Genomic DNA, 24414 nt, shown 5'->3' with positions numbered 1-24414 from the left:
CATCCCCTGGTTCTGGTCCCATGGTCCGATATCTGGGCTCTATCCATCCACTGATTCTGGTCCCGTGGTCCTACGTCTGGGCTCTGTCCATCCCCTGGTTCTGGTCCCATAGTCCTATATCTAGTCTTTGTTCATCCTCTCGTTCTGGTCATGTGGTCCTACATCTGGGCTTTGTCCTTCCCCTGGTTCTGGTCCATGGTCTTATATCTTGGCTCTGTCCATCCCCTGGTTCTGGTCCCGTGGTCCTATATCTTGTCTTTGTCCATCCCCCGGTTCTGGTCCTGTGGTCCTACGTCTGGGCTCATTCCATCCCCTTGTTCTGGTCCGTGGTCCTATATCAGGGCTCTGTCCATCCCCTGGTTCTGATCCCGTGGTCCTATATCTCGTCTTTGTCCATCCCCTGGTTCTGGTCCCGTGGTCCTACGTCTGGGCTCTGTCCATCCCCTGGTTCTGGTCCTGTGGTCCTACGTCTGGGCTCTGTCCATCCCCTGGTTCTGATCCCGTGGTCCTATATCTCGTCTTTGTCCATCCCCTGGTTCTGGCCCCGTGGTCCTATATCTGGGCTCTGTCCATCCCCTGGTCCCGTGGTCCCATGGTCTGATATCTGGGCTCTGTCCATCCCCTGATTCTGGTCCCGTGGTCCTACGTCTGGGCTCTGTCCATCCCCTGGTTCTGGTCCCGCGGTCATACGTCTGGGCTCTGTCCATCCCCTGGTTCTGGTCCCGTGGTCCTATATTTAGTCTTTGTCCATCCTCTGGTTCTGGTCCCGTGGTCCTATATCTGGGCTCTGTCCATCCCCTGGTTTTGGTCCCGTAGTCCTATATCGGTGCTCTGCTCATCCCCTGGTTCTGGTCCCTTGGTCCTACGTCTGGGCTCTGTCCATCCCCAGGTTCTGGTCCTATGGTCCTATATCTGGGCTCTCTCCATCCCCTGGTTCTGGTCCAGTGGTCCTACGTCTGGGCTCTGTCCATCCCCTGGTTCTGGTCCCGTGGTCCTATATCTGGGCTCGGTCCTTCCCAAGGTTCTGGTCCTATGGTCCTATATCTGGGCTCTCTCCATCCCCTGGTTCTGGTCCAGTGGTCCTACGTCTGGGCTCTGTCCATCCCCTGGTTCTGGTCCCGTGGTCCTATATCTGGGCTCTGTCCATCCCCTGGTTCTGGCCCCATGGTCCTATATCTGGGCTCTGTCCATCCCCTGGTTCTGGTCTGTGGTCCTATATCTGGGCTCTTTCCATCCCCTGGTTCTGGCCCCATGGTCCTATATCTGGGCTCTGTCCATCCCCTGGTTCTGGTCCCGTGGTCCTATATCTGGGCTCTGTCCATCCCCTGGTTCTGGTCCCGTGGTCCTACATCTGGGCTCTGTCCATCCCCTGGTTCTGGTCTGTGGTCCTATATCTGGGCTCTGTCCATCCCCTGGTTCTGGTCTGTGGTCCTATATCTGGGCTCTGTCCATCCCCTGGTTCTGGTCTGTGGTCCTATATCTGGGCTCTGTCCATCCCCTGGTTCTGGTCTGTGGTCCTATATCTGGGCTCTGTCCATCCCCTGGTTCTGGTCCCGTGGTCCTATATCTGGGCTCTGTCCATCCCCTGGTTCTGGTCCCGTGGTCCTATATCTGGGCTCTGTCCATCCCCTGGTTCTGGTCTGTGGTCCTATATCTGGGCTCTCTCCATCCCCTGGTTCTGGTCTGTGGTCCTATATCTGGGCTCTCTCCATCCCCTGGTTCTGGTCCAGTGGTCCTACATCTGGGCTCTGTCCATCCCCTGGTTCTGGCCCCATGGTCCTATATCTGGGCTCTGTCCATCCCCTGGTTCTGGTCTGTGGTCCTATATCTTGTCTTTGTCCATCCCCTGGTTCTGATCTCGTGGTTCTATATCTGGGCTCTGTCCATCCCCCTCGTTCTGGTCCCGTGGTCCTACGTGTGGGCTCTGTCCATCCCCTGGTTTTGGTCCTGTGGTCCTGTATCTGGGCTCTGTCCATCTCCTGATTCTGGTCCCGTGGTCCTGTATCTGGGCTCTGTCCATCCCCTGGTTCTGGTCCCATAGTCCTATATCTAGTCTTTGTTCATCCTCTCGTTCTGGTCATGTGGTCCTACATCTGGGCTTTGTCCTTCCCCTGGTTCTGGTCCATGGTCCTATATCTTGGCTCTGTCCATCCCCTGGTTCTGGTCCCGTGGTCCTTTATCTTGTCTTTGTCCATCCCCCGGTTTTGGTCCTGTGGTCCTACGTCTGGGCTCATTCCTTCCCATTGTTCTGTTCCGTGGTCCTATATCAGGGCTTTGTCCATCCCCTGGTTCTGGCCCCGTGGTCCTATATCTGGGCTCTGTCCATCCCCTGGTTCTGGTCCCATGGTCCGATATCTGGGCTCTGTCCATCCCCTGATTCTGGTCCCGTGGTCCTACGTCTGGGCTCTGTCCATCCCCTGATTCTGGTCCTGTGGTCCTACGTCTGGGCTCTGTCCATCCCCTGGTTCTGGTCCCGTGGTCCTACGTCTGGGCTCTGTCCATCCCCTGGTTTTGGTCCTGTGGTCTTACGTCTGGGCTCTGTCTATCCCCTGGTTCTGGTCCTGTGCTCCTACGTCTAGGCTCTGTCCATCCCCTGGTTCTGATCCTGTGGTCCTATATCTCGTCTGTGTCCATCCCCTGGTTCTGGCCCCATGGTCCTATATCTGGGCTCTGTCCATCCCCTGGTTCTGGTCTGTGGTCCTATATCTTGTCTTTGTCCATCCCCTGGTTCTGATCTCGTGGTTCTATATCTGGGCTCTGTCCATCCCCCTCGTTCTGGTCCCGTGGTCCTACGTGTGGGCTCTGTCCATCCCCTGGTTTTGGTCCTGTGGTCCTGTATCTGGGCTCTGTCCATCTCCTGATTCTGGTCCCGTGGTCCTGTATCTGGGCTCTGTCCATCCCCTGGTTCTGGTCCCATAGTCCTATATCTAGTCTTTGTTCATCCCCTGGTTCTGGTCTGTGGTCCTATATCTTGTCTTTGTCCATCCCCTGGTTCTGATCTCGTGGTTCTATATCTGGGCTCTGTCCATCCCCCTCGTTCTGGTCCCGTGGTCCTACGTGTGGGCTCTGTCCATCCCCTGGTTCTGGCCCCGTGGTCCTATGTCGAGGCCTTTAGTCCTACATATGGGATCCGGTTCCGGGCTCTGGCACTTGGTTCTGTGCAGTTCTGATCCATCTAGAACCTTTCTGACAAGTAAGAAATGAGATAAAGACGATGACATTAAAGAGACGAGAATTAGGGAAGAGAAGATTGTGCTGATGAGTCTAATGAGGAGACTGACAGCTGCTGCCCCCCCCCCAGCCTCGTTAAGGCTTCTGACTAATTAATCCTCTCAAATTACAGCATGATTAATTAGACCTTGGTTACCATGGAGAAGGGAGCACTGGCAGACAATGGGTTAAAAGAACATCTTTTGCTCCTCATTCCTCCCTGTCCTGGAGGGATGCTCTGCAGGAGGAGCTGTTAGGAGCAACACTCTGCAGCTTGCTGGCTACAAGATGGCTGAAATTACAAGGAGTGATAGTCTGCAGACTCCAGAACTGAGAAGAACCGTTACACTCAGGTATGGAGGTACCAGAACACAGGAGAGGAGAGCTGCATCACAGCAATGCAGCACAGGAGGTAGCGCACAGGAGGAAGAGCACAGGAGCTACAGCACAGGAGGAAGAGCACAGAAAGTACAGCACAGGAGCTACAGCACAGGAGGAAGAGCACAGGAGCTACAGCGCAGGAGGAACAGTACAGGAGCTACAGCACAGGAGGAAGAGCACAGGAGGAAGAGCACAGGAAGTACAGCGCAGGAGCTACAGCGCAGGAGGAACAGCACAGGAGCTACAGCACAGGTAGAGCACAGGAGGAACAGCGCAGGAGCTGCAGCGCAGGAGGAACAGTACAGGAGCTACAGTACAGGAGCTACAGCACAGGAGGTACAGCACATGAGCTACAGCACAGGAGGTGCAGCACAGGAACTACAGCACAGGAGCTGCAGCACAGTGGGTACAGCACAGGAGCTGCAGCACAGTGGGTACAGCACAGGAGCTACAGCACAGGGGGTACAGCACAGGAGCTACAGCACAGGAGGTGTAGCACAGGAACTACAGCACAGGAGCTGCAGCACAGGGGATACAGCACAGGAGCTACAGCACAGGGAGTACAGCACAGGAGCTTCAGCACAGGAGGAAGAGCAAAGGAGCTACAGCACAGGAGCTACAACACAGAATGTACAGCACAGGAGCTACAGCGCAGGAGGAACAGCACATGAGCTACAGCACATGAGCTACAGCACAGGGGGTACAGCACAGGGGGTACAGCACAGGAGCTACAGCACAGGGGGTACAGCACAGGAGGTGTAGCACATGAGCTACAGCACAGGAGGTGTAGCACATGAGCTACAGCACAGGAGGTGTAGCACATGAGCTACAGCACAGGAGGTGTAGCACATGAGCTACAGCACAGGAGGTGTAGCACATGAGCTACAGCACAGGAGGTGTAGCACATGAGCTACAGCACAGGAGGTGTAGCACATGAGCTACAGCACAGGAGGTGTAGCACATGAGCTACAGCACAGGAGGTGTAGCACATGAGCTACAGCACAGGAGGTGTAGCACATGAGCTACAGCACAGGAGGTGTAGCACATGAGCTACAGCACAGGAGGTGTAGCACATGAGCTACAGCACAGGAGGTGTAGCACAGGAACTACAGCACAGGAGCTGCAGCACAGGGGGTACAGCACAGGAGCTACAGCACAGGAAGTACAGCACAGGGGGTACAGCACAGGAGCTACAGCACAGGAGGAAGAGCACAGGAGCTACAGCACAGGAAGTACAGTACAGGGGGTACAGCACATGAGCTACAGCACAGAAACTACAGCACAGGAGCTGCAGCACATGGGATACAGCACAGGAGGAAGAGCACAGGAGCTACAGCACAGGAAGTACAGCACAGGAGCTACAGCACAGAGGGTACAGCACAGGAAGTACAGCATAGGGGGTACAGCACAGGAGGAACAGCACAGGAAGTACAGCACAGGAGTTACAGTGCAGGAGGAACAGCACAGTGGGTACAGCACAGGAAGGACAGCACATGAGATACAGCACAGGAGGAACAGCACATGAGATACAGCACAGGAGGAACAGCACAGGGGGTACAGCACAGGAGGTACAGCACAGGAGGAAGAGCACAGGAGCTACAGCACAGGAGGAAGAGCACAGGAGCTGCAGCACAGTGGGTACAGCACAGGAGCTACAGCACAGTGGGTACAGCACAGGAGCTACAGCACAGTGGGTACAGCACAGGAGCTACAGCACAGTGGGTACAGCACAGGAGGTACAGCACATGAGCTACAGCACAGGAGGTGTAGCACAGGAGCTACAGCACAGGAAGTACAGCACAGGGGGTACAGCACATGAGCTACAGCACAGGAGCTGCAGCACAGGGGTACAGCACAGGAGCTACAGCACAGGAGGAAGAGCACAGGAGCTACAGCACAGGAGGAAGAGCACAGGAGCTACAGCACAGGAGGAAGAGCACAGGAGGTACAGCACAGGAGGAACAGCACTGGAGGTACAGCACAGAAAGTACAGCACAGGAGCTACAGTGCAGGAGGAACAGCACAGTGGGTACAGCACAGTGGGTACAGCACAGTGGGTACAGCACAGGAGGTACAGCACAGGAGGTACAGCACAGGAGGTACAGCACAGGGGGTACAGTTCAAGAGCTACAACACAGGAGGTACAGCACAGGGGGTACAGTTCAAGAGCTACAACACAGGAGGTACAGCTCAGGAGGTACAGTTCAAGAGCTACAACACAGGAGGTACAGCACAGGAGGTACAGCACAGGAGGTGCAGCACAGGAGGAAGAGCACAGGAGGTACAGCACAATACCACAGAGCTCTAATACTATAGGGATTGTATCATAGAGCTCCGGTAGTGTAAGAATTAGCAATGAACCGTAGGGCTCTACTACGGTAGGGAATATAAATTCTTTTGAGCAATGTAGGGTTAGGGTTACAATATTTTCTTAGAAGACACTGACCCCCATATAGGACCCTTTAAGTCTGGAAGACATTGACCCCCATATAGGACCCCTTGATTCTGGAAGACATTGACCCCCATATAGGACCCCTTGATTCTGGAAGACATTGACCCCCATATAGGACCCCTTGATTCTGGAAGACATTGACCCCCATATAGGACCCCATGAGCCTTGAAGACATTGACGACTTCCTCCCTATACAGAACCTCCTGAGCCTGGAAGACACTGACCCCCGTACAAGACCCCCTGAGTCTCTAAGACACTGACCCCCATACAAGACCCCCTGAGTTTCTAAGACACTGACCCCACATACAGGATCCTCTGATCCCAGAAGACGCTAACCCCCTTCCCCATAATGGACCTCGGGAAAGCACTGACCCCGGAAGGCTCTGACCCCGGTGCAGGACCGCTGAGTATGGAAGATACTGACGCCGGTGAAGGACCCCCTGATCCTGGAAGACAATGACCCCACATACAGGACCCTCTGAGACTGGAAAATACTGACCCCCACCTATAAAGGAACTAAGTTCCGAAGCCTGGAATTCACTGACCACTATACAGGACCCCCTGAGCCTGCAAGACACTGATGACCCCTCTCCATTCAGGACCCCCTGAGCCTGCAAGACACTGATGACCCCTCTCCATTCAGGACCCCCTGAGCCTGCAAGACACTGATGACCCCTCTCCATTCAGGACCGCATAAGACTGGAAGACAATGACGACTTCCCCCAAATACAGGACCCCATAAGCCTTGAAGAACCTCTTCCACTTACTGGACCTCCTGAGCCTGGAGGGCACTGACTCTGGTGAAGGACCCCCGATCCTGGAAGACACTGACCCGCCCCCCCCCCTCCCATACAGGACCCCATGAGCCTGGAAGACACTGAACCCTGAGCCAGAAGGCACTTGTACCTCTGCAGGACCCTCTGAGCCTGGAAGGAACTAAAGCCTGCACAGAATCTCCTGAGCTTGAAAGACACTGACCCCCGTACAGGACCTCCTGAATCTGGAAGGTACTGACCCCCGTACAGGACCCCCTGAGCCTTGGAAGGTACTGACCCCTGTACAGGACCCCCTGAGCCTTGGAGGGCACTGACCTCTCTCCAGGATCCAAGAATACTCTTGCTACAAAGTCTTCCCAACCCGCCATCTAGTGCCCCGGAGCCTCCTCAGATTCTGGAGGTAAAGTGTCCACGTTATCGTCTGCTATTGACTCCACATCTACCTTCCCCCCCAATCCGTTCCTCTCCAATGTCTCCAATATCTCATAAACCTCTACCCTTTATTTTTCCATTTCTTGAGGATTTCCTTCTTCTCCCTGAGGATGTATAACAATCATGGGAGCCCGGACCTCTCCAAGCTCTTCCACTGCTTCTGATTTCCGAGATGACCATCTGGAGCGGCTTCTCGTGTCAGTCCATGTACCTCCTCCATCAAGTCCATCGATCACTCTTGGTGCCTGGATCTCATTGTGGCAGGACACTATGGGGCTTATTTACTAAGGGTCCCACGGCCGCATTTTGGTCGGGTTTCCCGACATTTCGGGGATTGTGTCACAATTGCGCCATCTTTCATAAATTGGGGGGCAGGCTGACGGACGATCGACGGAGTCAGACTACATGTGGGATTTAACATTTAAATTTCTGTCGCATATAATGCACTTACATGCACCAGGAAGAAGAAGGTGAACTCCGGGGACCTGAGCGGGGAAGCGACACATGCAGGATATCGGATGCAGGATCTTAGTGACTCCCCGCACAGCACATTATACACGGACAATGCACTTACATGCACCAGGAAGAAGAAGGTGAACTCCAGGGACCTGAGCGGGGAAGCGACACATGCAGGATATCGGATGCAGGATCTTAGTGACTCCCCGCACAGCACATTATACACGGACAATGCACTTACATGCACCTGGAAGAAGAAGGTGAACTCCGGGGACCTGAGCGGGGAAGAGACACATGCAGGATATCAGGCGCAGGATCTTAGTGACTCCCCGCACAGCACATTATACACGGACAATGCACTTACATGCACCAGGAAGAAGAAGGTGAACTCTGGGGACCTGAGCGCGGAAGTGACACATGCAGGATATCGGGCGCAGGATCTTAGTGACTCCCCGCACAGCGCATTATACACGGACAATGCACTTACATACACCAGGAAGAAGAAGGTGATCTCCGGGGACCTGAGCGGGGAAGTGACACATGCAGGATATCAGACACAGGATCTTAGTGACTCCCCGCACAGCGCATTATACACGGACAATGCACTTACATGCACCAGGAAGAAGAAGGTGAACTCCGGGGACCTGAGCGGGGAAGTGACACATGCAGGATATCGGGGACAGGATCTTAGTGACTCCCCGCACAGCGCATTATACACGGACTATGCACTTACATGCACCAGGAAGAAGAAGGTGAACTCCGGGGACCTGAGCGGGGAAGAGACACATGCAGGATATCAGCGCAGGATCTTAGTGACTCCCCGCACAGCGCATTATACACGGACAATACACTTACATGCACCAGGAAGAAGAAGGTGAACTCCGGGGACCTGAGCGGGGAAGTGACACATGCAGGATATCGGGTGCAGGATCTTAGTGACTCCCCGCACAGCGCATTATACGCGGACAATGCACTTACATGCACCAGGAAGAAGAAGGTGAACTCCGGGGACCTGAGCGGGGGAGCAACACATGCAGGATATCGGGTGCAGGATCTTAGTGACTCCCTGCACAGCGCATTATACACGGACAATACACTTACATGCACCAGGAAGAAGAAGGTGAACTCCGGGGACCTGAGCGGGGAAGCGACACATGCAGGATATCGGGCGCAGGATCTTAGTGACTCCCCGCACAGCACATTATACACGGACAATGCACTTACATGCACCAGGAAGAAGAAGGTGAACTCCGGGGCCCTGAGCGGGGAAGTGACACATGCAGGATATCTGGTGCAGGATCTTAGTGACTCCCTGCACAGCGCATTATACACGGACAATGTACTTACATGCACCAGGAAGAAGAAGGTGAACTCCAGGGACCTGAGCGGGGAAGCGACACATGCAGGATATCGGGTGCAGGATCTTAGTGACTCCCCGCACAGCGCATTATACATGGACAATGCACTTACATGCACCAGGAAGAAGAAGGTAAACTCCAGGGACCTGAGCGGGGAAAAGACACATGCAGGATTTCGGGCGCAGGATCTTAGTGACTCCCCGCACAGCACATTATACACGGACAATGCACTTACATGCACCAGGAAGAAGAAGGTGAACTCCTGGGACCTGAGCGGGGAAGCAACACATGCAGGATATCGGGAGCACGATCTTAGTGACTCCCCGCACAGCGCATTATACACGGACAATGCACTTACATGCACAAGGAAGAAGAAGGTGAACTCCTGGGACCTGAGCGGGGAAGTGACACATGCAGGATATCGGGCGCACGATCTTAGTGACTCCCCGCACAGCGCATTATACACGGACAATGCACTTACATGAACCAGGAAGAAGAAGGTGAACTCCAGGGACCTGAGCGGGGAAGTGACACATGCAGGATATCGGGCGCACGATCTTAGTGACTCCCCGCACAGCGCATTATACACGGACAATGCACTTACATGCACCAGGAAGAAGAAGGTGAACTCCGGGGACCTGAGCCGGGAAGTGACACATGCAGGATATCAGGTGCAGGATCTTAGTGACTCCCAGCACAGCGCATTATACACGGACAATGCACTTACATGCACCATGAAGAAGGAGAACTCCGGGGACCTGAGCGGGGAAGTGACACATGCAGGATATCGGGAGCAGGATCTTCATGAATTGCGGCAGAGTTCATCCTCGTCGGACACTCTGGATCAGGGATTGTGCAGCACTTGGTAAGTAAATGTGCCCCAATGAGGAGCAATTATTATCGCCTTTCAAACAGAAAACTGGCAGAAATGTTTTTTCCCCTTGCTGCCCCTTAGTGATGAAGTGTCTGCGCCGTAATATTGATCCTTTTCCTACACTCATGACTTGTTCTTTTTTTGGGCGCACAATTGTGGCGCAGCTCTTGAATCTGACACTTTTCCAGTGCGTCTAATTTTCCAACACGTTTTGTGGTGCACAATTAAAGCAGCTTTTGGTCTATGTCGTTCTAAACCTTTTGGTTCATGTGCTAAATTATTAACCCCTTGCGCCAAAAACTTTCCTGCACTACCCTGCGCCCGAATTGATAAATGTCCTCTGTTCTAAGAAGCATTTATAGTAACAATTGCCCAACTTCTTAACAAGAAATTTGGAAATAAATGGGTCTCTTTCTCCGTCTCCAGGGGACACCCATATATGTTGTCTCCTCCACACACAGGAAGAGTCCAGTCTTGTGGCCTGGGTCGCCCTCGTGGGCGCACGGTTTGAGGAGCAGAAGACTGATGATGTTCCCTCTGCTGAGATGCCGCTGGCGCTGGTCCCTTTTAAGACCACTTCAGTTAATTCGGAGCTGAGAGCCGTTCCCATTAGATTGGTGCAGCGGACTTGTTAGCACACAGATTGGCTCTGCGGCTGTATCCTCTCCTGCCAGCACTCGCACTTGGATCACGGTGAGGATATAGCTCGCTTCTTATTACACAAATTGCTCGCAGATAGTAAATTCTCAGAACTTTAGAGCCGCTCTGTTCCCTTTTACAAGCACTTCAGGAAGTTCAAAGCTAAGAAGGAGGAACATGGAGACGCTATAATGCATTGGTGATTGCACAAATTACACACCGATAGAAGAGCGAGAGGGGACCTGTTCAGAGCCACCACTACATGACCTAAACTCAACACACCAACCCCCGGACACAGGATAGATCCGTCCTCAATGGACCCTCCATAGACCATCGCTATGATCCATGTGATCACACAGATAGAAGAGCAACAGTAGACGTGTTCAGAGCTATCACTACCTGACCTGCTCCTAATCTCAATGCACCTTCCCAGGACACAGGATAGATCCGTCCTCAATGGACCCTCCATAGACCATCGCTATAATCCATGTGATCACACAGATAGAAGAGAGAGAGTGGCCAAGCCCAGAACCAGCGCTGCCTGACCTGCTTCTAATCCCAACACACCAACCCCCAGACACAGGATAGATCCGTCCTCAATGGACCCTCCATAGGCCATCGCTATGATCCATGTGATCACACAGATAGAAGAGCAACAGTAGACGTGTTCAGAGCCATCACTACCTGACCTGCTCCTAATCTCAATGCACCTTCCCAGGACACAGGATAAATCCGTCCTCAATGGACCCTCCATAGACCATCGCTATAATCCATGTGATCACATTGATAGAAGAGCAAGAGCGGCCGAGTTCAGAACCAGCGCTGCCTGACCTGCTCCTAATCTCAATGCACCTTCCCAGGACACAGGATAGATCCGTCCTCAATGGACCCTCCATAGACCATCGCTATGATCCATGTGATCACATCGATAGAAGAGCGAGAGTGGCCAAGCCCAGAACCAGCGCTGCCTGACCTGCCACTAATCCCAACACCCCAACCCCCGGACACAGGATAGATCCGTCCTTAATGGACCCTCCATAGACCACCGCTATAATCCATGTGATCACATTGGTAGAAGAGCGAGAGTGGCCAAGCCCAGAACCAGCGCTGCTTGACCTGCCACTAATCCCAACACCCCAACCCCCGGACACAGGATAGATCCGTCCTTAATGGACCCTCCATAGACCATCGCTATAATCCATGTGATCACACGGATAGAAGAGTGAGAGCGGCCGAGTTCAGAACCAGTGCTGCCTGACCTGCCACTAATCCCAACACACCAACCCCCGGACACAGAATAGATCCGTCCTCAATGGACCCGCCATAGGCCATCGCTATGATCCATGTGATCACACAGATAGAAGAGCAACAGTAGACGTGTTCAGAACCAGCGCTGCCTGACCTGCTCCTAATCCCAACACACCAACCCCCGGACACAGGATAGATCCGTCCTTAATGGACCCGCCATAGGCCATCGCTATGATCCATGTGATCACACAGATAGAAGAGCAACAGTAGACGTGTTCAGAGCCATCACTACCTGACCTGCTCCTAATCCCAACACACCAACCCCCGGACACAGGATAGATCCGTCCTCAATGGACCCTTCATAGACCATCGCTATAATCCATGTAATCACATTGATAGAAGAGCGAGAGTGGCCAAGCCCAGAACCAGCGCTGCCTGACCTGCTCCTAATCCCAACACCCCAACCCCCGGACACAGGATAGATCCGTCCTTAATGGATCCTCCATAGACCACCGCTATAATCCATGTGATCACACAGATAGAAGAGAGAGAGTGGCCAAGCCCAGAACCAGCGCTGCCTGACCTACTCCTAATCCCAACACCCCAACCCCCGGACACAGGATAGATCCGTCCTCAATGGACCCTCCATAGACCATCGCTATGATCCATGTGATCACATTGGTAGAAGAACGAGAGTGGCCAAGCCCAGAACCAGCGCTGCCTGACCTGCTCCTAATCCCAACACCCCAACCCCCGGACACAGGATAGATCCGTCCTCAATGGACCCTCCATAGACCATCGCTATGATCCATGTGATCACATTGGTAGAAGAACGAGAGTGGCCAAGCCCAGAACCAGTGCTGCCTGACCTGCCACTAATCCCAACACCCCAACCCCCAGACACAGGATAGATCCGTCCTTAATGGACCCGCCATAGGCCATCGCTATGATCCATGTGATCACACGGATAGAAGAGTGAGAGCGGCCGAGTTCAGAACCACCACTACCTGACCTGCTCCTAATCTCAATGCACCTTCCCGGGACACAGGATAGATCCGTCCTTAATGCACCTTCCCGGGACACAAGATAGATCCATCCTCAATGCACCTCCCCAGACACAGGATAGATACGTCCTTAATGCACCTTCCCGGGACACAGAATAGATCCGTCCTTAATGCACCTTCCCGGGACACAAGATAGATCCGTCCTCAATGCACCTCCCCAGACACAGGATAGATACGTCCTTAATGCACCTTCCCGGGACACAGGATAGATCCGTCCTTAATGCACCTTCCCGGGACACAGGATAGATCCGTCCTTAATGCACCTTCCCGGGACACAAGATAGATCCGTCCTCAATGCACCTCCCCAGACACAGGATAGATACGTCCTTAATGCACCTTCCCGGGACACAGAATAGATCCAGCCTCAATAGACCCTCCATAACAATCATTATAATCTGTGCGACCAAACAGATAGAATAGCGAGAGCGCCCAAGCCCAGAACCGCCACTACCTGACCTGCCACTAATCCCAACTCACCTCCCCAGACACAGGATAGATCCGTCCTCAATGGACCCTCCATAGACCATCGCTATAATCAGTGTGACCACCACATGGGACACACGAATGCAGCTCAGAGGGTCCCAACTCTAGTGGTGGAGGCGTATGACCACCATTATCTGCATAGTTTATGAAAGAGCTGTGTAGGGATTAGATCTGATACTGTAGTGATTAGTAATTTCATATAAAGCTCTGTCAGTATAGGGATTATGAATCTACTATAGAGCTCTAGTACTGTAGGGATCAGTATTGCAAGGCTTATTAGTTTACTATAAAGCTCAGTCGGTGCAGGGATCAGTAATCTACCTCTATCTCTAGTACTGTAGGGATCAGTATTGTAAGGCTTATTAGTTTACTATAAAGCTCAGTCGGTGCAGGTATCAGTAATCTACCTCTATCTCTAGTACTGCAGGGATCAGCAATCTACCATCCATCTCCAATACTGTAGGGATCAGTAATCTACCATCCATCTCTAGTACTGTAGGGATCAGTAATCTACCATCCATCTCCAATACTGTAGGGATCAGTAATCTACCATCCATCTTTAGTACTGTAGGGATCAGTAATCTACCTCTATCTCTAGTACTGTAGGGATCAGCAATCTACCATCCATCTCCAATACTGTAGGGATCAGTAATCTACCATCCATCTCTAGTACTGTAGGGATCAGTAATCTACCATCCATCTCTAGTACTGTAGGGATCAGTAATCTACCTCCATCTCTAGTACTGTAGGGATCAGTAATCTACCATCCATCTCTAATACTGTAGGGATCAACAATCTACCATCCAGATAACTGGAGAATGAGATGCCGTGAAGGACTTTCAGATGATTTCTGATTTGCTGATGATCTTTTTGTCTCCACTTTGCAGATATCCGGGATAGTGGGAAGAAGCCGGTCATGATGTTTATCCATGGTGGATCTTACATGGAGGGGACTGGGAACATGTTTGATGGTAGTGTCCTTGCCGCCTATGGCAATGTGATTGTGGTCACTATAAACTACAGACTGGGAGTTCTCGGTATGTCACCGTTCTGTGGGTAACGTCATCTCCAATAATCCACCGCACGCTGGTCCACATGTACTAAGGCCTGGCGCCAGTTTTCTGTTGGACTTTGCCAGTTCTGTTCAGTGCAAACTGCTTGTACAGGTATATAGAGGCGCCCCTGCATTATACACAGGCAAACACTATACACAGGCAGTGTCACTCCTCTTGGTGAATGTGCCCCACTGTCCTGTAGCCAACTCCATGGCTGGTAAGAGATGGCCAGTGCTGGCACAAGCCAAAGTTCACCAACTTTTTTTGTGGTGCCCCTTTAACATGGGGCGTGCGACAAACTTTGCATGTCAGATCCGGCGCACGGTCCGACTGAGCACCGGACACCCCCTGATTTGTGTCGCATGGAGACTGGTTCAGCCGCACCACAAAACGGTCACGTGTGACACAATAGCAGCGCAGACACTTCTTAAATACCCGTACAAGCAGTTCACACGTAAAAGAACTGGCGCAAAGCCCTTAGTCAATGTGCCCCAATGTGAAATGCTCGATACGGAGCGTGCACCTAATGACACCATTGCTTACTGTACTCTCTGTGCTTATCTCATAGGCTTCTTAAGTACTGGAGACCCAGCAGCCAAAGGTAACTATGGCCTTCTGGACCAGATACAAGCCTTGCGGTGGCTAGAGGAGAACATCGGCCATTTTGGAGGAGATCCTGAAAGAATCACTATCTTCGGGTCAGGGGCTGGAGCATCATGTGTCAGCCTCCTAATCCTATCTCACCACTCCGAAGGTACATGTATGCAGCAGTAAGACCCCAATCTTCTCCTGAAGGTGCACTATATGGACTGTAGGACCTCACTGCTGACCTGCAGGTGCAGGCGCTATCACTGGGTGACCATCTCCTAGGCCTAGTACAACACATGGTGGAATGAGTCTAAATTATGAGTATATTTTATAGTCGGAGCAAGGCCTCTGACTCTGTAATCTAGCTGATAGCACCATAAACTTCCATATATACACAGGGCCTTAGGTTTTCGTGCTTTCCATCATGAATGTCTAGGCCTCCGAGGCTCCTGGTTGTTCGGGGTGGTACAGTGTTCAATATCATGAATTATATTTTACGACTCCGGGTCCGATGTCCATTATGAAAATTCCTTCTCGGGATTTTCTCTTCTACCAAATGGAAGTTTTGACTGATTTCATGATCCTTAGGCTCAATCTTAGTGAATATTCAGTGTAATTCATCTACATCGCTCTTCTAACTTTCCTTCTTCTATGGTCTTATCCTCATTAGTTCTCTTTTCGTCCTCTTTGCAGGACTTTTCCAGAAAGCCATCGCACAAAGTGGGACTGCCATCTCCAGTTGGTCCGTCAACTATGAGCCACTGAAGTATACTCGCCTGTTAGCCGCCAAGGTGGGCTGTGATTACACTGACAATGCCGAGATGGTGAGCTGCCTCAGAAGAAAGCCCTACAGAGATCTTGTAGACCAGGACATCCAGCCCGCTAGATACCACATTGCTTTCGGACCTGTTGTGGATGGGGATGTGGTCCCAGATGACCCAGAGATTTTAATGGAACAGGGAGAATTTCTAAACTACGACATATTGATGGGAGTAAACCAAGGTGAGGGTCTCAAGTTTGTAGAAGACACTCTGGAAAGTGAAGATGGAATATCTGCCAGCTACTTCGACTTTACTGTCTCCAATTTTGTGGACAATCTCTATGGCTACCCGGAAGGAAAAGATGTTCTGCGTGAGACCATCAAGTTCATGTACACAGACTGGGCAGACCGTGACAACGGTGACATGAGAAGAAAGACCTTGCTGGCATTGTTTACCGACCACCAGTGGGTGGCACCGGCTGTGGCAACAGCTCGATTCCATGCTGAGTACGAGTCTCCCGTCTACTTTTATGCTTTCTATCACCGATGCCAGGCCGAAGGAAGACCTGAATGGGGAGAAGCAGCCCATGGAGATGAAGTGCCCTATGTCTTTGGTGTGCCCATGGTGGGGGCCACAGACCTCTTCCCATGCAATTTCTCCAAAAATGACGTCATGCTTAGTGCTGTGGTCATGACGTACTGGACCAACTTTGCTAAAACTGGGTGAGATGTGATTCATATAGAAATATGTCCACCATCTCCAACCATCATTAGTGTTAATAGGGAAGCATTAATTCTATGTTTAAGTACATTCTATAGGGGGTTCACATACATAAATACCAGAACAAATGGAATTAAAAATTCCATTAACAATTTATATGGAGGGTACATGGAGACCCGAGGGGAGGACACAATCTATATGGGGGGTAGATGGAGACACGAGGTGAGGACACAATCTATATGGAGGGTAGATGGAGACACGAGGTGAGGACACAATCTATATGGAGGGTAGATGGAGACACGAGGTGAGGACACAATCTATATGGAGGGGAGACGGAGACGCGAGGTGAGGACACAATCTATATGGAGGGGAGACGGAGACGCGAGGTGAGGACACAATCTATATGGAGGGGAGACGGAGACGCGAGGTGAGGGCACAATCTATATGGAGGGGAGACGGAGACGCGAGGTGAGGACACAATCTATATGGAGGGGAGACGGAGACACGAGGTGAGGGCACAATCTATATGGAGGGTAGACGGAGACGCGAGGTGAGGGCACAATCTATATGGAGGGGAGACGGAGACGCGAGGTGAGGGCACAATCTATATGGAGGGGAGACGGAGACGCGAGGTGAGGGCACAATCTATATGGAGGGGAGACGGAGACGCGAGGTGAGGACACAATCTATATGAAGGGGAGATGGTGACACAAGGTGAGGACACAATCTATATGGAGGGGAGACGGAGACGCGAGGTGAGGACACAATCTATATGGAGGGGAGACGGAGACGCGAGGTGAGGACACAATCTATATGGAGGGTAGACGGAGGCACGAGGTGAGGACACAATCTATATGGAGGGTAGATGGAGACACGAGGTGAGGACAATCTATATGGAGGGTAGACGGAGACACGAGGTGAGGACACAATCTATACGGAGGGTAGACGGAGACGAGGTGAGGACACAAGCTATACGGAGGGTTGATGGAGACACGAGCTGAGGACACAATCTATATGGAGGGGAGATGGATACACGAGGTGAGGACACAATCTATATGGTGGGGGGATGGGGACACGAGGTGAGGGAGCAGAGCAGTTTTTGGGTGGGGACAGTCTGCACCATTTATCAGAGAGTTCCAGAGTAAGGACAAAACATGGGAGAAGTCCAGGAGGCATTTGTGAGAAAAGCAGATTTTGGAAGCGTGAAGCAGAAAGTCTTTTGAAGAAGAGAGATTACGTGTGGGATGGGATTGGCTCATTAGGTCAGAGATATATGGAGGGGACAGGTTATGGATGACTTTGTCTGTCATGGTTAGTATTTTATACTGAATTGAATAGGAAACCAGTGGAGATATTGGCAGAGATGAAACGAGGAGACAGATAGATGAGCCGGGCACAAGAGTTTAGGATGGATTGGAGAGGTGTCACACAGTTATCTGGGAGACCACAGAGAAGATAGTTGCAGTAGAAGAGATGATGAGGGCAGGGACTAGTAGTTTTGGAGACTCTGGATTGAGGAAGGGTCGATGTGAGAGATGTTCTTGCGATGGAAGCGTCAGGATGTAGTACGGGCCTGGATGTGAGGCTTAATGGATAAGGCAGAGCCAAAGATAGATCAAAGAGGACGGACTTTAGGGACCGAGGACAGTGTGGAGGCATGGATAGTGATGGTTAGGTCTGAAGGGAGGGAAGTGTTCGGTGGAGGAAAGATTATGACTTCTGTTTCGTACAAGTCAAGTTTTAGAGGAGATGGTGGTATTATCTACTCATCCGTATCTTCATCTCCATAAGATTTCCAGTTCCTGTTCCCTCTGGCTTTGTCTTTGTACTCGATCTGTTAGATTTTCCTAGCGTCAGGAGTAGGACTCGCCTATCGTAGTGACACTCTTCATTAGATGTTTAGGAGTCACAGCTGGATCCAGGTTGGCTTGTTCATAGATCTACAGATATCGCTCTTTCCATCTGCATTTATCAGGATTTGTGACCTTTTACTCATTCTCTTTCATTGTGTTCTTTTCGATTGCAGAGATCCCAACCAGCCTGTTCCTCAAGACACCAAGTTCATCCACACAAAGCCCAACCGCTTTGAAGAGGTGGTATGGACCAAGTTTAATCCAAAGGAGAAACAGTATCTCCATATTGGCTTAAAGCCGCGCGTCAAGGACAACTACCGTGCCAACAAGGTGGCTTTCTGGTTGGAATTAGTTCCTCATCTCCACAACCTCAATACAGTTCAGCACCCTTCTACCACCACCCGATTACCTCCCTACAGCACCCGCTGGACACCTGGTTCCAGGACAAACAGTGGTAGTACTACACGACGCCCTCATTCCACACTTCCTCCTGATGTAGATGATGATGGGCTGGAGGAACGTCCTCGATATTCTCCCTTTCCAGGCGATTCTCGTGACTATTCCACAGAGCTCAGTGTGACGGTCGCTGTCGGAGCTTCACTCCTTTTCCTCAATATCTTGGCATTTGCGGCTCTATACTACAAAAGAGATAGACGTCACGAACTGCGTCAGCGGAGACACAGTCCTGGGCGAGGTGGTGCCCCTGGCAATGACTTGGCACACCATGGACCAGAAGAGGAGCTTATGTCCCTTCAGATCAAAAGAGCTGGCGGGGCTCCAGATCTGGAACCACTGAGGCCTCATGATATACTGCGTCCAGCCTGTCCTCCCGACTATACACTGGCACTGAGAAGGGCCCCTGAGGACGCTCCACTGCCTCCGCCACCTCCACCTCCTGCCTCTGTTATGGCCCCAAACACCATTTCGGGGCTACCCTCATTACATCCTTTTAATACATTCCCCACCACTGCCCACAACAATACCCTTCCTCATCCGCATTCAACCACCAGGGTATAGTGGTGCTAGGCATCTCTCCCGCGTCCCATATGCTGCCCCTGTCTCCCCCTCCTGTTACGAACAGCTATGCCGGCTATTTGGGCCTACCAAGCCTGAGCTGGATTTTGCCTTATGGCAGGGGATGGGGTAGATAAAAGACTTGTTTATAATGAGGGAGCCAGAGAAGAACTACCCACGCTCCCCGTGCCCCTCCTTGTCCTCCTCAGGCTATAAGGTACACCGAACCTGAACTGGAATCTCTGCCTACGTAATGGGGGCAACAGGGTCAAACCAAGGGGCAGGTATTTAATGGGATTGCAGGGGAAGATACAAGTGTTTGGATCAGATAAATTATACCCCCTGCTTCTCTTTTTAGAAAGAGATGGGGGGGAGCGGCTACGGGAGGAAGAGCGGTCTACGTGACTAGGCCTAAATCCTCCAGGGACTTCTACACCGGCTTTATTATTTTTATTCAAGGACGATGTTCATTTGATGGGGACTTTACACTGGGTGGGGGCGTTACAGACCCCCTTACTCTGGTGTGTTCAATGCACTGAATCTACAAGGACTCAACTGCTCCCCAAAATTACCATCACAGGAAGAAGGGGTGTCCCTCCAGATGAGAAGCGGGAAGGGGGTGAATGTATCAGGGAGGGGTGAATGCATGAGAGGCCAAACTGAAGCCCCTTCCTCGTACCACACACACACACATAGTGCCAACGATCCCTTCCTCCTCACACCCGGGGGGCTCGTCAGTAACTGGGGGTCTCTGTTCTGCCTCTCCACTGCCATAGTCCTAGGACACCTGGGAAGAAACATGAGGGGAAGGGAACTGTGCCAAAATAAGAGAGAAGGGGCTCTCATCCGACTCATCCCTACCCCCGTCTTATGTTCTCCATGATGCCCCCGATTCTTCTCCGTTTTCTCTCTTCTCCCCCTCCTTAGTTTCGGCTCCACCACCGCTCCGCTCCCGACGCCTGTTCTACTTCTCATCACAATAACAGGAATGAGGGTCAGAATCAGAAGCACATTGAGATCTCACGTTCTGGCTGTGGATGTGGGTCAAATACATGACGAGATGGGAGACGCGTCGGTCCGGGATCCCCAGGAGATTCAGGCCGATCCTGACGTCTGATGTCAGTCGCTGCAGGGTCAGAAAAACCTACAGATTTCTATACATGAAATCGCCCGAAACCTACAGGATTCCTACAAGTTACAGCGTCCAGGACTTATAGGAAACAGGGTGCGTGACGTCTCCTCTGATGGGTAATGGGGTCACACACAGGAATCCTATAAGTTATAGGGTGAGTGACGTCTCCTCTGATGGGTAATGGGGTCACGCACAGGATTCCTATAAGTTATAGGGTCAGTGATGTCTCCTCTGATGGGTAATGGGGTCACGCACAGGATTCCTATAAGTTATAGGGTCAGTGACATCTCCACTGATGGGTAATGGAGTCACACACAGGAATCCTATAAGTTATAGAGTGAGTGACGTCTCTTCTGATGGGTAATGGGGTCACGCACAGGATTCCTATAAGTTATAGGGTGAGTGACGTCTCCTCTGATGGGTAATGGGGTCACGCACAGGATTCCTATAAGTTATAGGATGAGTGACGTCTCCTCTGATGGGTAATGGGGTCACGCACAGGATTCCTATAAGTTATAGGGTCAGTGACATCTCCTCTGATGGGTAATGGGGTCACACACAGGAATCCTATAAGTTATAGAGTGAGTGACGTCTCTTCTGATGGGTAATGGGGTCACGCACAGGATTCCTATAAGTTATAGGGTGAGTGACGTCTCCTCTGATGGGTAATGGGGTCACCCACAGGAATCCTATAAGTTATAGGGTCAGTGACGTCTCCTCGGGTCACACACAGGATTCCTATAAGTTATAGGGTGAGTGATGTCTCCTCTGATGGGTAATGGGGTCACGCACAGGATTCCTATAAGTTATAGGGTGAGTGACGTCTCCTCTGATGGGTAATGGGGTCACGCACAGGATTCCTATAAGTTATAGGGTGAGTGACGTCTCCTCTGATGGGTAATGGGGTCACACACAGGATTCCTATAAGTTATAGGGTGAGTGACGTCTCCTCGGGTCACACACAGGATTCCTATAAGTTATAGGGTGAGTGACGTCTCCTCCGATGGGTAATGGGGTCACGCACAGGAATCCTATAAGTTATAGGGTGAGTGACGTCTCCTCTGATGGGTAATGGGGTCACGCACAGGATTCCTATAAGTTATAGGGTGAGTGACGTCTCCTCCGATGGGTAATGGGGTCACACACAGGAATCCTATAAGTTATAGGGTGAGTGACGTCTCCTCTGATGGGTAATGGGGTCACGCACAGGATTCCTATAAGTTATAGGGTGAGTGAGGTCTCTTCTGATGGGTAATGGGGTCACAGACAGGAATCCTATAAGTTATAGGGTGAGTGACGTCTCCTCTGATGGATAATGGGGTCACACACAAGATTCCTATAAGTTATAGGGTGAGTGACGTCTCCTCTGATGGGTAATGGGGTCACACACAAGATTCCTATAAGTTATAGGGTGAGTGACGTCTCCTCTGATGGGTAATGGGGTCACACACAAGATTCCTATAAGTTATAGGGTGAGTGACGTCTCCTCTGATGGGTAATGGGGTCACGCACAGGATTCCTATAAGTTATAGGGTCAGTGATGTCTCCTCTGCTGGGTAATGGGGTCACGCACAGGATTCCTATAAGTTATAGGGTCAGTGACATCTCCACTGATGGGTAATGGGGTCACGCACAGGAATCCTATAAGTTATAGGGTGAGTGACGTCTCCTCTGATGGGTAATGGGGTCACGCACAGGATTCCTATAAGTTATAGGGTCAGTGACATCTCCACTGATGGGTAATGGGGTCACGCACAGGAATCCTATAAGTTATAGGGTGAGTGACGTCTCCTCTGATGGGTAATGGGGTCACGCACAGGATTCCTATAAGTTATAGGGTGAGTGACGTCTCCTCTGATGGGTAATGGGGTCACACACAGGAATCCTATAAGTTATAGGGTGAGTGACGTCTCCTCTGATGGGTAATGGGGTCACACACAGGATTCCTATAAGTTATAGGGTGAGTGACATCTCCACTGATGGGTAATGGGGTCACGCACAGGAATCCTATAAGTTATAGGGTGAGTGACGTCTCCTCTGATGGGTAATGGGGTCACACACAGGAATCCTATAAGTTATAGGGTGAGTGACGTCTCCTCTGATGGGTAATGGGGTCACGCACAGCAATCCTATAAGTTATAAGGTGAGTGACGTCTCCTCTGATGGGTAATGGGGTCACGCACAGCAATCCTATAAGTTATAGGGTGAGTGACGTCTCCTCTGATGGGTAATGGGGTCACGCACAGGATTCCTATAAGTTATAGGGTGAGTGACGTCTCTTCTGATGGGTAATGGGGTCACACACAGGAATCCTATAAGTTATAGGGTGAGTGACGTCTCCTCTGATGGGTAATGGGGTCACACACAGGAATCCTATAAGTTATAGGGTGAGTGACGTCTCCTCTGATGGGTAATGGGGTCACGCACAGGAATCCTATAAGTTATACAGTCAGTGACTCTGCGCTGTAACTTGTAAGAATCCCGCTCCAGACTCCGGTCACAGACGACTTACGAGAGGTAAGTACTGGAGGCACCAGAGAACCCCCCCCCCCCCACTGACCTTAAGATTTATATGATATAGATTATATAATTAAAGGGACGTATATAATATATATGAGTATATGCACAGGATGCTCCACGCAGATGAGTGTATATGGACACGTGGCTATGGACGTGGTGACCCCACAGATCTGTCCACATGTCATACACCAGGCACAGGTCATTGCCTTATTGCCTTTCCAGGTCCTGGCGCTGAATTGGTTAACTTCTGGCACTTTTTTTTTTCTTTTCTTTTTTTTCATTTTCTTCTGGTTTTGGGATCTTGGACTGAAATAAAATGACAAATTTTGGTGAAAACATCTTCAGTCTTTCTTTAAGGGAAGCGGAAAAGGTCCAGTAAGAGGTGAGCAGAGGCAGGGATGATGAAGAGGTGCATTATGGGGGAACAGGGGGAGGATCAGGGCCCCTCCTACACAAGGTTATGACCGACGGGTCCCCGGCTGTGAAGAGATTGTGCCCCCCCCCCCCAGCTGGGCCAGATGATTAGCGTATAACATTGTATCTTACTACATGAATATAGCACCAGAACCAACCTTACAACAGAGATACCATACCAGAACCAATCTTACTACATAGACACAGTAACAGAACTAAGATTCCTACAAAGATACAGAACCAAGATTACTGCATAGACAGAGTAACAGAACAAAGATTCCTACAAAGATACAGGACCAGAACCAAGATTACTGCATAGACACAGTAACAGAACAAAGATTCCTACAAAAATACACGACCAGAACCAAGATTACTGGATAGACACAGTAACAGAACAAAGATCCAGGCCCAGAACCAAGATTTCTGCATAGACACAGTAACAGAACTAAGATTCCTACAAAGATACAGGACCAGAACCAAGGTTACTGCATACACACAGTAACAGGACAAAGATTCCGACAAAGATACAGGACCAGAACCGAGATTACTAGATAGACACAGTAACAGAACAAAGATACAGGACCAGAACCAAGATTTCTGCATAGACACAGTAACAGAACAAAGATTCCGACAAAGATACAGGACCAGAACCAAGATTACTAGATAGACCCAGTAACAGAACAAAGATACAGGACCAGTACCAGTACCAAGATTGCTACATAGACACAGTAACAGAACAAAGATTCCTAAAAAGATCCAGGACCAAGATTACTAGATAGACACAGTAACAGAACAAAGATACTGGACCAGAACCAAGATTCCTGCATAGACACAGTAACAGAACAAAGATTCCGACAAAGATACAGGACCAGAACCAAGATTATTAGATAGACACAGTAACAGAACAAAGATACAAGACCAGAACCAAGAATGATGCATAGACACAGTAAAAGAGCAAAGATACAGGACCAGAACCAAGATTAC

General features: G+C 50.9%; 1 protein-coding gene across 4 annotated transcripts in view; it reads left to right on the top strand.

Annotated features, from left to right (window-relative positions):
• Window positions 1-23331, top strand: part of LOC140128395 (neuroligin-2-like) — a 175235-nt gene extending 151904 nt beyond the window's left edge. For all 4 annotated transcript variants that reach the window (XM_072150080.1, XM_072150078.1, XM_072150077.1 and 1 more), the window contains 4 exons: window positions 14261-14410; window positions 14997-15182; window positions 15710-16499; window positions 18524-23331. In XM_072150080.1, coding sequence (XP_072006181.1) covers window positions 14261-14410; window positions 14997-15182; window positions 15710-16499; window positions 18524-19367 — 1970 coding nt within the window. In that variant the 3' untranslated portion in view covers window positions 19368-23331. The remainder of the gene's footprint in view (window positions 1-14260; window positions 14411-14996; window positions 15183-15709; window positions 16500-18523) is intronic.
• Window positions 23332-24414: the final 1083 nt, after the last annotated feature.

Source organism: Engystomops pustulosus, chromosome 4 (assembly GCF_040894005.1).
Source record: "Engystomops pustulosus chromosome 4, aEngPut4.maternal, whole genome shotgun sequence".
Classification (NCBI taxonomy): Eukaryota; Metazoa; Chordata; class Amphibia; order Anura; family Leptodactylidae; genus Engystomops; species Engystomops pustulosus.
This window is presented reverse-complemented; position numbering and strand designations above follow the sequence as displayed.